The following is a 15,410-nucleotide window of genomic DNA, read 5'->3' as shown; positions in this document are numbered from 1 at the left end:
CTGTTAAAAGGGGTGCTTATCAAAAAGATACTGACTGAATGAATTGCGAACAGTGTAGATCATGATCAGACTACACTGGTAGCAAAGGCAGAATCAATCGTGTCAAGCATAATAAAGTTTTATCACTCGGCCAGGAAGGCCCTTACTATGATTTGCATTTCTTTGTTGTGTAACAATGTTCTATCTGAGATCTGTTAAATCAATAATTCATCACGGAACAACTCGTAGACCAACACCAAGTTTTATCAATTATTTTGGAATCAGTTTCTTCCATTTGAGCTTAACATCAATGTTAAATCATTTAATTGTTTTTATTTCATAGTCGTCTTTTCATGATCCCTTTAATACCATACTTAGCTTATTTATCTCAATTGCAAAGGAACGGCTAATATATATTCGTGCTTTCATATATGAATTTGTAGTCCTCAAAAGTCCAAATACAATGCTCTTTGTCACCTATTTCCGCGAGTAAAACCCTGATTTTTTTTCAATCTAAGTACATGTATCTATGAAGAAATAAAGACAACAGTGCAATGTTTTCATTTCGAAATTCTTGTGCATGTCTCCAAGATATTTACCTAGTGTCCAATAGCAAATTCAACACGACTCCTATAATAGGCGTTAGTACAGACAGTTGTGTGCACCTGATATAAACAAAACCGTTTACTTATTAATCGTCTCGTACCAGTTTGTTCCATTTGTTTTAATTATTTTAGCTTTGTGTTTGTTTTTTCCTTTTTTGCCCAAAGAATCAGGTCATGCGAACTGGGACTGTAGATATAGTGGTGGTGCTGTTAGGGCCACTGGCGCCAGACCAGAAAGAAAATGCTTCTGTACATGTTATACCCTACCCCTAGGTATTCTATAAGAACCATGGTCATGAACGGGAAAATATACTAACCCATTTCAATCGTACATTTCTCAACTTAAACGCGCAGTTCGGTGAATGGGTACCTAGTATATTAAACAAGCGATAATTTATCTTCCATCGTGCACCAGTCACATTGTCTCAATGTCTATATTGCTGAGATTATCAACATATTTTATGCTTTCATCAACGTTACAGAAAAAACTTGCTTGACCTTCCCTAATGAACATCCGGTCTAGAGGTCACGGCAGTGTGCACATGTTTGGCGAAATGTAAACAAACAAAAACAGAATTTTAAAAAAAAATCATAATTTTACACTAAAACTCGAAATGATGAATGAAATTCATCTTGTATATGATCTTTAATTTGAAATCGTACATTGGTCTGCATCTGTTCTGTTTATTTTATTCATTTTGCACATTTATGCTGCATTTTCACATTTTTGAGCGAACACGTGTAGTAAAACGACGATTGACACATATTTTCACAACAGCCAATTAGAATGGTTTTGTAATCTAGAACGGAACTTCACCAGGGAAGGTCAAGCAAGTTGTTTGTGTAACGTTGAAATAACTATAAACTACGCGTTGTTTTTCTAAGATAAGATGTATTGAAGAAATGTGACCGGTACACAATGGAAGATAAATTACCACTTGTTTGATATCTATAGTACACATTTACCGAACTGCGTGTTTTAGGTATAAAATGCGCGATTGAAACGGGTAAGTATATTTTCCTCTTCATGACCATGGTTCTTATAGAATACCTAGGGGTAGGGTATTACATGTACAGAGGCATTTTCTTTCTGGTCTGGCGCCAGTGGTTAGGGCATTTAGATAATTGAATACATGTGACGTGTATAGTTTATTTTACAGTTTTTAATTAAGTTTGAAGTGATTAAGGCGTTCAGTTGATATCCAATCGATTGTAACTGGAAATCAAAGGTGAAACAATATGAGCCGTGCCATGGGAAAACCAACACAGTGGTTTTGCGACCAGCATGGATCCAGACCAGCCTGCGCATCCGCGGATCCATGCTGGTCGCAAACCCACTATGTTGGTTTTCTCATGGCGCGGCTCATATATAATATTAATTTCGTAAACGCCTTTGTTCTTGAGAGATAAAGGTATCAGATCATGATTTTCACAATAAAGTTTTCAATTATGCATTGCAGTGTCACAAAAAGTCGCGTGGATTTTGCATGTGATATATGCGTGTCAGTCTAACATAGTTCTACAATGGAACAAAGACTAATTGTGTTTATTGGGAAACTTGCAATGAATAAGCAAGAGGACCAAATAGTTCTTTTTCGCTCAGCTGAGCGACATGGACAGCCTGTCATGAGGAATATCAATGAAAGTTATTTTAAAATCAGGTTTCGGGTCGTATATGGGCTTTTAAAACATATGACATTAAACTATCACCTTGTCTTTTCTTATTGGGACCAATCGTCGTTGTAGCGTAGTGGTAGAGCGCCCGTTTCGAGTGCGTGATGTCTTGGGTACTGCGTCATATCAAAGACGTGAAAAATGTTACTAGTAGCTTACTCGTTAAGCAGATAGGACTAGGACTGGTCAGCCCGGTGTCAGTAAAATGTGACTGGGTGGAGTATCATGTCACGTGTCTACGGCAAGGTATTCCGGTGAAGCAGCAATATACAGTTGGACATTGCCCTCGTTGATATAAGTAGATCCCTATCGGGATCCGATTGTGTGGTTTGCAAATGTGGTAAGTACGGGATTTACATTACCTTTGCATATAGGTGGGATTCTTGAGAATAGTCCCACAAGGTTTCGCATGGCACAACAGCAGTAATTAGGTGCCTTGTGGCGGCTGTAATGAATTCGTCCCTTACTTTGACTCATTGTTCTTATATTTTATGGTCATTTTGAGATCATGAAGGACTTTCATGTTTACTAATATAAACTAAGTATGGGTGTTGCACATTTCATTACCTCTTATGAACAAAATCAATCAAACCGAGTTTGCTATTATTTCGCTTGATTACATTCTACGTTTCAAAAGGATCATCCCATAGACTTTCTTCTATATTGATACCCTATATGGGTTCAATATAGTCTGGTGGGATCAGAAATGTCTGCTCTTTCAGGGACCGTTATTGCGGCGCCCATTAACTGATATGGCTGGTTCAAGAAAGGACCCGAAAGCTTATGATCTTATTGCGATACAATGCATGTGGAAGTTTGGTCGAACTCAAATAAAAATGAGAGTGCGTTCGTGAACACACGCTAAATATGGTCGGATGGACGACGGACGAAAGAACGACGGACAAAATGCGATACTAAAAGTTTCAGTTGAGCCTCGCTAAGGTGAGCTGAAAACAACGTAATAATTCAGTTTAATCTGTACCTTTCAGTCAGTGGATTTAATTTATGTACGGAACGGTTTGTTTTACATGTCTTAGATACCTAAGTCTTCTTTAATATATCATAATTATTACTCTAGTGCTTCAAGAAAAATTGGTTAAATACAGTTGCTCATGAGGTGCTTATCAGAACGGAATAAATAGTTATATAATAAAAAAAAGTTTATCAATTTGCTAACAACAAGTTTTACTAGAATTTCCAATATATACTACGGTGTATGTTTGCTGCAGTCATAGTATAACTTTTATGTTGCGATCAAATTATAACTTGATTGTATGGTGCGGTTACATTATAACGTGTACTGTGAAGTTACATTATTACTTGTGTTGTGCGATTGCATTATAACAGGTTTGATGTGGTGACATTATAACTTGTATTGTGCGATTACATTGTAATCTGAATAAAATGAAGTTACTCCACTGGTCACAGCTACTTAACATAATTGCGGTATTCAGCTTCCTTCAAACATGTAAGTTTCCTCATTTTCTTTTAATACAGTTAATCGTTATTTTTATCTCTTATTCTAATATGCTTGTCTCTGTTAAAACACTCTTACGCTAGAATGACGTCACATTAACGTGCGGTGACGTCAAAGTTTTTGTTGCGACAAAGAAAGAGCGCTTCTATATTTTATCTACTGTTTTAGATTAAGGGCATATTAGAATCGAAATAATTTACAGCAAAACTGTGTTTTAACACTATTTATACACTCGGGCGATAATACGTCGTACAAATAACTTCACTCGGGCTGGCCCTGGTGATATTATTACGCCCGACGTGTAACCGCCCGCCGTGCATAAATAGTATTAAAACACTCTTTTGTTATAAATTATTTCTTAAATAAAAAATAATTAACTGAACTAAAATTATAATTGTAGCATATTGTAAATTAGTTCTTGTTATAAATACATGTGCAGTTTTTAATTAAATAAATACGTTTAACCTGCAATTTTGTATCTTTATAGCATTTTCTACACAACATAATTTTGCATAAGCAATCAGAAAATGATTCCTGTATAATTATTTTCCAGTGTTATTTGGTAGTTATGTGGGTGCGGTATCACAACAAGTACTCGCAAAGACCTTGTATGATCACCTGATGTCAGATTACGACTCGAGCCTTATACCACTGTGTGACAGCGCTTCTTTGGTGACTGTCAATATGGATGTCGCTCTACGGCAGATTTTGGACATAGTATGTCTTTTTTTCTAATTATATGATTAAATTATATGATTTTAATTATATGTTATAATAGTTGCACGTTTCGGGCTTTTTTCTAATCTTTATTTCTGTTTTTACATTTTGCATCATTTTATTATCCCAGCAAAATCACTTCTCGTGTTAAGCGTTGTCAATCTAAAGTCGCGCAAGGCTTTTTCCAAAAATGACTTGGAGTTTTACCACATTTACTTGCAATATATAACGTCAGAGTACGTATTTATAACTTATTTGTTTCATTACAGAATGAAAGGGAGCAAATACTGACTACAAATCTGTGGTTGCGATTGGTAATAACTTTTCATTTCTATACTGTCCGGCAAGTAGCCTAACTGCAGTTTTGTAGTAATGTAACTTTATCGGATCGGCGTGAAGTTGGCAGTACAGCAGTAGCAGCAGTTAACTGCTGCTACTGCCAGCAGTTACAGCAGTAAACTGCTACTACTGCCAGCAGTTACAGCAGTTAAATGCTACTACTACCAGTACTTAATAGTAATTAATCACCAACAATTACAACAGTTAATTGCATGTACTACTAGCAGTTAACTGCTACTACAGCCAGCAATTACAGCACTCCAAAATGCTGCTATACCAGTTTGACGTTACTGGCATCAGGCATTTGGTACATCAGTGTCCTACATGTAATACTGCCAGCAGAAATTGTGTCACTAAAATCAGTTGATCAGTTTCCTGTAGATTTACTGCCTCGTCATTTATTTGTATAGTTATTTCACTCAATGCAGTTTCATATGTTTTCTATATGATATTAATATCTTCTGAATAAGGAATTTATGAGGTTTTATTAGTTTCGCCACATAATGGAACGTCAAACATTACGCTTGACGACGCCGCGTTCTAAGCGTTGACGGCAAACAGCTTGTGTGCTAAAGATTTTATTTCACATCCAGTTTTTCATCATTTTCAATCAATTAAATATTTACTCGTAGTTCATAAAAGGAGTAGATATAATACTGCTCGCTTTAAATATCTTTTCTGATATATTCTTTTCCATCTAAGCTAGAATGAACACAATGAAGAAGAATGTATATAGAGAGTAAATATAAGGCTAAGATTTTGTCAGCATTTGACCGTATTCATATTTAAGCGCTCAAATAAAAAATTCCATAGTTTTTATAGTATTTTATTTCAGTATGTATTTTTTTTCAGATTTGAAAAAAAAAAACGTGAATATTATGGCTGGATAAAGCCGCGTAATCGCTGTCGTTTTCAACTTTAGCTTGAAACAAAAATCGGATGATATGAATGAACCGAAGTATAAAATATAAAAGATCGGTGTCGTCTCTAGACTTTTGCGCAAAAATTCAGAACCCGTGTCCCCCGAAACATGACCGCTCAGGGTCTGTTTTAAAACAGCACTATCAAGAAAAGAAAAATAAATAAATAAATAAATAAAATAAATAAATAAATAAATAATGAATAAATGAAAAATGAACTGCTAACAAGCTTTTTATTTTTAATTTTAAAAATATTTGATTGCATTTGTTTCATACACAAAATAATACAAGTATATCTTCAAAACACAGAAAAATAAAACAACAACAATTGGATCGGGCTCACACAATGTTAACTTTCACTTTATAAATGAACATTTTCAACCATGGTTAATAAATATATGCATTGCCAGTTTCTAAACCGTTTAAATACAAGTAACCAAAGGAACAAAAAAAGGGGGGTGGGGGGGGGGTAGGAAATAGTCTCTTATCTAAGATTACCCCGACCCCTCATATCGAACCGAATGACACTCTGGTTGGGGCGTTCGTCCGCCAATCGAGCGATCATAGGTTTGGTGACTCTATTCGTGATTAAAATGTTTCAGTGGGACAGTTATAAGTTACTGTGGACAAAGAGTTTATGCTTGTAAAAAATTAAATGTTGACGAAAACGAGTGTAAAACCCCAACACAAATAATATTTACTCCCGGCTAATTCTGACTTTTAAGTTGGTCGAAATATACATAGTCAAAACGACATGGAATTAACGTCAGACGTTATAAGTGACGCGCATTCAGTAAATGAACAATTGCATTTATGCATTTGATAACCATTGACATAGGTTGGTATAAGCCGGTTCTCCACAACCTTCAAATTATGAAACCCCGGGTCCACCCCCGCATCTGCACGACAGGGCTCCTCTCAGACAAGTCTTTAGTTCGAGTTTCCCGGAAAGAAAAATTCCGAAAATGGCCTGAAACCAACTTTGAGACCCGCTCACGAGTAAACAAGAGTTTTCCCGGAATAGCCACTATGCTGGCCCCCCATACACCGCCACCCTCTACAACGGCCACCCGGTCTCAACCCTAGATAAAGGTCCCATAGGGACCTCCTATTAACTGCTGGAACGATTTTAGGCCACCCCCGACCCAGCCCCGCCTCACACCTCGACCCGGGTTCCTCCCAAACAAGAGTTTTCCCGGAATGGCGGCCACCCGTGCCTGGTGGGGGACAACCCTCTCTACAACGGCCACCCGGTCCGATCCGCTAATAAAGGTCTGGGGCGGAGCTGGGGGCCCCCAAACTTTCCACGTTTCCAAAATCTACCTTGTGCGAAGGATTGATACATAAATCTAGTTTCATTGTGATTGTCTATACGGAGCCAGGAAATCCGATTTCATCGCAAGCAACTTTTTGTCAATATTTATTCCTATCTTCACTTCAATAATCATTAAAAATAACCCATTGATTATATATGCCTATAAAATACATTTATTCATTTTATTAAGAAAACGTATATCGCGATTTTTCTACTTTCATTTTCATAACGAGTAAATCAGGGGAAGTAACTACATCAAACTTGTTGAAACTTACTTTACCATGGGCGTAGGAGGAAGGGTGTGGGGACAGGGAGAGCATCCCTCTCCCCAATTTTGAGCGTAAAATAACAGTAAATAAAGGGAAAATGCCAACATGATACTACATTTAGATGTACTGATATGGATGTCTATTGTGAAGAAAGGGAAACAAAATATCTAATGTCAGTAACATAAACTAGTGTAACAACTTATTAACTGCTGTAACAACAACTTATTAACTGCTGTAACTGCTGACAGTAGCAGCAGTTAACTGCTGTAACTGCTGGCAGTAGTAGCAGTTAACTGCTGTAACTGCTGGCAGTAGCAGCAGTTAACTGCTACTACTGCTGCTACTGCTGTACTGCCAACTTCACGCCGATCTTTATCGGTTGCATTTCAGTAAATGTTAAACTTTATATGTTACTTTGACAAAACCAGGGATCAATTAATGACACAAATAATAGTCCTACTCTGCATTTACCTGTAAACCTGTACGACACAAACTAGTAGAAACAATGAAGTAACTGTATGGTAAAAATCTAGAGATATGTCATTTCATTGTAATGTCAATTTGCATAACAAACTACTGAAGAGTTTTTGTCTTGTTTTTATGTATGATGTGTGGTATGGTATAAATAACATTATATCTAAATTCCACCTTAAGTAGTGGATCTGAATTTATTTTACCAGACTTAAAACATTTTCTGATAATCATGTATTTGACAATGGTTTTTTTTGCATTGAGATTAGTTCTTTCCGCAATATCTAGGTATAGTTGGAAATTAGATTTTGATCAGTTACTTGATAGGCAGGGCTGCAAGAGTGGTTACATGGAAATTAAGAAGTTTCAGAAAATCTTAAATAACCTGCTTATGAGTGATCAAATGTTATATATTAGTAACCAACATTGTTTTTCATAGTTTAAACTTTAAAGTACTCTATGATCATCATGTACATAAATATGTAACTGTCATCATATTTTCATTAGGGGCTGGATTGTTTACTGTATTTATGAAAAAGCGTCGAGTAACACTTCACTCTCTGTAGAAATCAGCTGGTATAGCATTTTCATTTAAAGTCATCAATGATGCTTTTCTCTTTGAGTTTAAAGTGTTTTAAGATTACCATAATATGTGCAAATTTATTGTCTCTCTTAAATGGCCAAAACTATTTGTATTCTTTTCCTTTTCTTTACAGAGATGGAATGATTGTAGACTGACCTGGGATCCGGCGGCATATAACAACCTGACGTTGGTTACGGTGGCGTATGGTGAGATATGGGTGCCAGATATCACGTTATACGATAGGTGAGTCTTATAAACGGTATAGATAATATCATGAAAAAATAAAGAGAAAATGTCAGTCAGATCTACCCGGAGGACAAAAAACAGCCCTTTAACACTGTCGTTACACTTTCATAAATTGTAATGGATTTAAACCTATACCGATTTAATTCACAGTCCTATGGATACTTTCCAGCTGTTTTATGTGGCGGGTGAGACGGAAGACCCAATGTGTCCCTATAGTACTTAGACAGAACCACGTATCTGGGTGGCTTCTGCTAATGGAAAATTCAACATCTTAAACGAATTTCTCAAGCATGAGGTCAAAACTTGAGTGTTTTTGCAATTTTATTGAAATGTTGGCATTAATATAGGCATGATTTTTACTTTACTTTGACCGCAGTTTTTCCGAAGGTGAAATGCTACCCGGAATAAGGAATTATCGTGCTTATATTTCGTCTTCCGGTTCTGTGACATACAACTTTCCGACAGAAGCCAAATCTATCTGCAGACTCAATGTTAGATACTTCCCATTCGATACACAGGAATGTTCACTACAGTTTGGATCCTGGTCACATCACGGCAATGAACTAGACATGGTTAATAGAAACGAAAAAGGTAAACTGATTATATGAAGCGTATTCCTTCGATTTTGCAAATAACATTAAGTATGCAATGTTGCTGAAGTATACACGAATTTCATTTGTGTGTTAATTGCAATAACCTTTAGACGTGTATACACTTATGCAGATGTTTAATGTTTCTTTCTCATATATCTGTTTGACGAAGTCGTCATTGTAATTTTCACTCCCATCCGTATTTTAGTACTTGTATGCTGCCTTTCTTATTCTTACATTTACACTGCGCAGGTGATCTCGACTACTACGTCAACAACACAGAATGGACCGTTAGCGATTTTCCAATAGAACGACATGTGGTATACTACAACTGTTGTCCGGAACCATACCCAGACGTCACGTTCTACGTCATAATGAAACGACGATCCACGTTCTACATACTGACAATGGTATTTCCGTATATGTTGACAGCCCTTGTGTCAGCCTTCGGTTTTGTACTTCCTGTAGAATCCGGGGAGAAAGTTTCACTCCAGGTCACCGTTTTGTTATCCTTGGCGGTATTCATGCTGCTTATCTCGGAATCTCTACCGCCATCGTCAGACAATTTCCCAGTAATCGGTAAATGATTTGTTTTATTTGTCTCCCTAAATGATTAAAGTAAAATCAAGAATTTTAACTGAGTAAAAACACATTAAAATCTTCCCATGATTTGGAACTTCGTTCAATTTACTTCTAATGTGTCCATTTATAAATAATTACAGTCACTATACATTTTGTATAGAAAAAAAGCTTTTATTTTGGTATAATCAACATTGGTGTAGTGTTATCAATGAGGTCCTTTTCCATGAAACTGCATGCGCAATCTTAAGTAATTCAGTAAAATATGAAAGTGACGTCAAAATTTCAAAAAGAACATTAGATTGTACTTGAAACTAATTTTTCTGCCGGTAAAGGTTGAAATTGAATTGATACGAGTGTATGATGAACGTGTGTTTTTAGCTGTTCTATTTAGATTTTGAAGAGACCGATATCCTGACATTTGTTTTGATTTTCAAATACTCACGGAAAGCAAACAACTTACTTTGTAGCAAGCTGACGTAAAAATGTAAATATGAGAAATGAATGCTAATTTTTGTGCATTTATATGGGTATAAGTGGATTATACACGTAAAAAAATGCATTTGAGCCGTGCCATGAGAAAACCAACATAGTGGGTTTGCGACCATTTACATGGCACGGCTCATTCAATTATTATTAATTAGATGGGATGACCACTTTCCCAAGACGTGGTGAATATGTTGTTATTTAAGATAATGCAAACTCGAACAAGGATAACTAATGCTTTTATGGTCATAAATATCTTCTTTTTTCCTATCACTGCTGTTTCCTCTCTAATCTCATTCATTTACCGTATACGTTTGATTTATTGTGCGTTTCGTGAGGATCATATTTCACCAGTTGTTAAAACTATTGTTTCTTTTGACTACATGACTGTAGGATGTACTTTCTTTGTTTCCTAGAGTAAGAGTACAATATCCTCCTTGTGTTGCCCAGTTAAATAGAGTTCATCTTGAAGTGTTAGGTGTTGAGGAAAATACATAAATCTCTATTATATAGTTTTAAGCATACACGGAGGATTTGCAGCTTATATTTTATGTTGCGTATTTCAGGAACATATTTTGCTAGTTCAATGGTGTGTGTATCTGCGTCGCTTGTACAAACTGTCATAGTACTTAATGTGTTTTATAGAGGGTCTAATGGACGAACAGTCCCAAGGTAAATTCTTGCTTTTCCAAGTTCAGCTCAGTAAATGATCATAATATTCATATGATGCATTTAAAACAAAAGCTTGCTGTGGGCGTAGGGTGGCGTTGCACATTTCATTTCTTCTCGTAAGCAGACTCAATCAATTTTATGCTAGTCTGCATTTTATGCTTCTTAATGAAATTCTAAGGGGTTAATTTTTTGTGTTACCCTGTATCATTATTAATTTGTGTGTATACCAACATGTATTTCGTCACTCTCTCATTTCCTTATTTCACAAACCAATCTTCCTTTATATGTTCCAACGGCTGTATCATGTTGATACTTTATAATTATATCTGATCTGTACATTCAAGTGGATTGTTTTTGTTTTTTCAGATGGGCCAGAGTACTTTTCTTTCGCTGTATAGGGAAGATGTTGTGCGTCCGAACTAACAATTTACATGTAGTAAACCCTGTTGGAAAGGTATTCTTATAGTTTAATATCTGATGACATTTTGGATAGCTGAGTAAAGTTTTACAGCGTTTGACTCCTAATTTAGGAAGAATGTCATTTAATAGTGTAAAAAAGTAAGTATTGGAGAGGAATAAATATTATAATATTTTATTCTGTCGTTGTTTCTGGGTACTTTCCCACATTTCTACGTATTGCAGACAATGGGAGATAACCGTTCAGCAGACGAAGCTAGCCTATACAACGGTAAGGAGAAACTTGTGTCCACCGAAAAATATGACAAGGACTTAAAAGCTACAAGTGAATACTGCGATTTAACATCACCGTATCCTACGAAGAAAGAGAAACTAGCGGACAACTTACCTTTAAACAATGCAACAACTGACAAAAATGAAAAGCAATTAAACTACACGAAGAATGTTGCAAATCAGTACAGTCGTCAATTTGATGCTGAATGTGTCATTTCAGAGTGGCGAGATCTTGCAAATGTTCTTGACAGGATGTTTTTTATTTTGTATTTGCTTGCTACTCTAGTTACAAGTTTAGCTTTCATTTTGCAATGTTTGTAAATATTGTACGGAAAAGGGACTTCATAAAATCATTGGCTTTCATTTGGCAATGTGTTTGAACATTTCCATGGACGATGACTTCTTGAAACTTTAGTTTTCATTTTGCAACGTGTCTGAACATCGTCCGGAAAACGACTTTTTAAAAACTTAAGCTTTCGTTTTGGAAAATGTGGGAATATTGTCAAGTAAAAGGACTTCTTGAAACTTAAGCTTTCATTTTTCAGTGTTTATGAATATGTCCTGTCCTGGAAAATGTTTTCCTCCAAACTTAATCTTTCATTTTGCAGTATGTGAGTTAATTTTATCCTTGAATTTTTTTTAAAAAATTAAGTAATAATTTTTGCAATGTATATGAATATTGTCCTAGAAAATGACCTCTTGATTACATATAACAAGATAAAAAAGTTTGGTTTGCCTCAAGTGTGCATTTCTAAAAGTGTAATGCAATAAATGATTAAAACTGCGTGATTTTATTTGATCTGTGTTTATATTGTTTTGTTTTGTTTTGCTTTTTATGTGCATATTATGTATTTAATGTATTATTCACTATGTAGTCTAAAACAAGATGTAAAGTTTTGTCTTCACAGACTTGCGTGTTTTGCCGTTTTATTATTTGTCTTACAGTAGTGACTGTGTGATCCAACATTTTTGAAGTAATGTTTTTTTTTTTTTTAAATATCTCTTTTTATTATATGCTTTTCAGTGAATTCTCCAAGTATTACAGTGAAATATATATGGTATTTTCACACTGAAAAATATCAAATGTATTTTCATTAGTAGGAACTAGAGAAGAGTGCATTTAGTAAAACCATGCAATAAAAAGAAAATATTTTGTTTTACATATAAAAAAAGATCCAATGATTTCATGAAGTTGCTTTCACTCGTGAATACCATGATTAACGTTTTCACTTACATCTTGATCTCAAAATTAGATTCCGATCAAGAACCCTTTCTACAATTTGCAGTTCCTTGAGGAAAAACGATGTAATTAAGTATTTCACACACAGAAGTCGTCGTTTATTTCTTATTTGCCTTCTTCTTCCGTACATTCTATGTAATATTCTATACATTTGCTATATAACATTTCATTTTCTTTGTCTTCTTGCTCTTCTATTCATTTCACAAGACATCACCGCCTAAATTTTTCGCAATCTTCGCCTTCTTATTCTATATGTTTTACAACAATATAGAATTCCTATTGTAAAGGTTTTTGAAGAAGTATGTCTGATATAATACCAGTACTGTTTCTGCGGCATTTTATGTTGATGTAATTCTCTTCATAAGGATACATAAGGTTATAGCTTGTTGGGCAATTCAAGGAATAAAATGAAAGTGATAAAAAGTGTATATACCTCTGATATATTTACGAAGGATTTCGCATTTTCTATGCTTTTTTTTATTTTTATATTTTGAATGTTAAGGTTAATAGGGATTGAAAAAAAAAATATTTTTAAAATACTATAAACTATTGATATCAGGCAAGTCATTTAGCGAAAGTAAGCGTATTTTTGTCCTGTAGTTATGATATTTAGCATGCGCATGACAAATTATATATTTGTTTAGAAGTGATGCGATAAGACTTTCCCTTAATCATTACGTGTAGTTAGTACACATGCAGATGGTATTGATTTACTACAATTTATAATTAGTACATATTTGTACATGAGAAATGGCATGACAGCATAAAGTAACAAGGCGTTGTGTTACATCATATTGCGTCTAGCTATTTTGCGGTCATAAAGGTTTCTTTTGAGGTCATCTGTTTCGGTGACGTGATCATTTATGTTGAGTGTTTTGGTAGATCTGTGTTCAGTCTATATATCAACTGGTGTAGTCGTTGAATATTTCTAGAGGGTCTAATGAGATAAGTAGTGAACCGGATGCTTTGTGTCATTAGTGAGCTTTTCTATGAATCGGCCCATACAAGGTCAATAATATTGTCAATATAGGAAATTGTCAATTATAATGAAAGTGAGTGGGCAATTTTGAAGACTTGCACAATATATTCACGATATTCAGAAAGCGCAAATATTTTTGACAGGCTGTCAGTAATATTGTAGGGTTGTTTTGGTACTTCAATAATATTGTGCAATATTTCGTAGCTGCTGTAGTCACTGCACTTGGAACATATAGTGGCTTATTAGGACAATATGTTATGACGCGGGCACACGGTTTATGTATCACACTTGGTTGTTTCGTCCTGGCAAACACACCAAGGCGCCATAGCAAAATTTTGGAATATTATGTGTCTTTTGGTAAGCGCCATTGTGATAAACCGAAACTGATTATGCAAGATTTTTATGCTGACGCGTGCTATCAACAGAATTTACGTAGTTGCGTGTTTTCGCGCACGCCGAAACAAAATGAAACGTTTCACTGTTTCCCATTGGCATGCGCTTGTTTAACAAAGACTTCATTGTGCGTGTTGACACACCCACCTAGACAAAATTAAATGTATCGTTGGCTAGCGATGGTGCGCGCACCAGGACGGCACAACAGAATGTCTTACAAAAGCTGCGCGCATGCCATAGCGACATATCGAAATATCCTAAATCAACCACTATATGAACATGTCCACACTTGTGTAAAATAAAGGGCTCTCCGCCGACTCTCTTAATTGTGGTTTCCGTTATTTTGTTTCTAATATCGTAGTTTGTTGGTAACGGTTGTCAGTATAATTTCTATGGAATTTAACGTCAGAAAATGCCATGACACGGCTTCAGAAGTCTGTATGGTACCGAGAACCTGTATCGTGTTTCTCGGAGATGATTACTATTCTGTATATTCCAAATATGTTCAAGTACAATATGAGTATGGCTAGCAACATGTAAAGTAGTCGACATTTTAACGGTTTTGGATCGTCACTAAGCATTCTTTCGTCTTCTATAACATTCCAGAAGTCATCAGCACCGAGTAACAAGGATAACTAAGAATTGAAGATGTCCGTTATATCGTGGGCAAGCTTTATTTGAGAGGTAAGCAGGCGTGAGCACGTTGTAGTTGGTTATTAGTAGGCGTAGAAACATGGGAAAAAGAAACAAATGTTGAGATCCGTTAAATGGATATTATTTTCTGGAACAACTCGAAGACCGAGATGCCAAAGTTTTATCAATAATTTATTGATTCAGTTTCTTCCATTTGAGCTTAAGATCAATATTAAATCATTTACAGTTTTTACAGTTCCTTTTATATCATAGGATATTTGGACTGCGCACCCATTCCTCGGTAGATACGAAATTGACGATTGTCATATGTCTGTCTGAGCTGAAAGATGCTTTGTCTTTAATGCACATCAAATACTAGCTAAAATGTTGAATCAGTCTTTACACATTTATCCACAAATAGTTCAAAAAAGGTATAAAATGTTCTATATACAATGAAGAATATAGAGGTTCCTTTGTTCATTTGCTGTTTCAAATCTCAAACGAGACTCCAGGCTTGGCAATATGACAAGCAACAAAAGAATCACACTAAAAG

General features: G+C 35.5%; 2 protein-coding genes across 2 annotated transcripts; both read left to right on the top strand.

Annotated features, from left to right (window-relative positions):
• The first annotated feature begins 6,465 nt into the window (after positions 1–6,465).
• On the top strand, positions 6,466–9,772 carry LOC123565418 (neuronal acetylcholine receptor subunit alpha-10-like). The gene is made up of 4 exons (XM_053549109.1): positions 6,466–6,504; positions 8,483–8,592; positions 8,972–9,186; positions 9,438–9,772. Exons 1-4 carry the CDS (start codon positions 6,466–6,468, stop codon positions 9,770–9,772), a joined length of 699 nt encoding a protein of 232 aa, XP_053405084.1.
• A 1,060-nt stretch (positions 9,773–10,832) lies between these two features.
• On the top strand, positions 10,833–12,342 carry LOC128559168 (neuronal acetylcholine receptor subunit alpha-6-like). The gene is made up of 3 exons (XM_053550376.1): positions 10,833–10,922; positions 11,289–11,376; positions 11,565–12,342. The coding sequence occupies exons 1-3, from the start codon at positions 10,837–10,839 to the stop codon at positions 11,931–11,933; spliced, it is 543 nt and encodes a 180-aa protein (XP_053406351.1). The 5' UTR covers positions 10,833–10,836; the 3' UTR covers positions 11,934–12,342.
• Positions 12,343–15,410: the final 3,068 nt, after the last annotated feature.

Source organism: Mercenaria mercenaria, chromosome 8 (genome assembly GCF_021730395.1).
Source record: "Mercenaria mercenaria strain notata chromosome 8, MADL_Memer_1, whole genome shotgun sequence".
In the NCBI taxonomy this organism is placed as follows: Eukaryota; Metazoa; Mollusca; class Bivalvia; order Venerida; family Veneridae; genus Mercenaria; species Mercenaria mercenaria.
The sequence above is the reverse complement of the archived record's forward strand: the minus strand, read 5'-3'. Positions and strand labels throughout refer to the sequence as shown.

Bases quoted from the DNA above. Each gene is read 5' to 3' on its own strand.
- LOC123565418 (XM_053549109.1), top strand. From the start codon at position 6,466: ATGGAATTAACGTCAGACGTTATAAGTGACGCGCATTCA. The intron at 6,505-8,482 runs GTAAATGAACAA...TTTTCTTTACAG, and splicing joins TTATAAGTGACGCGCATTCA to AGATGGAATGATTGTAGACT. The intron at 9,187-9,437 runs GTAAACTGATTA...TACACTGCGCAG, and splicing joins GGTTAATAGAAACGAAAAAG to GTGATCTCGACTACTACGTC.
- LOC128559168 (XM_053550376.1), top strand. From the start codon at position 10,837: ATGGTGTGTGTATCTGCGTCGCTTGTACAAACTGTCATAGTACTTAAT. The intron at 10,923-11,288 runs GTAAATTCTTGC...TTGTTTTTTCAG, and splicing joins AATGGACGAACAGTCCCAAG to ATGGGCCAGAGTACTTTTCT. The intron at 11,377-11,564 runs GTATTCTTATAG...TACGTATTGCAG, and splicing joins TAGTAAACCCTGTTGGAAAG to ACAATGGGAGATAACCGTTC.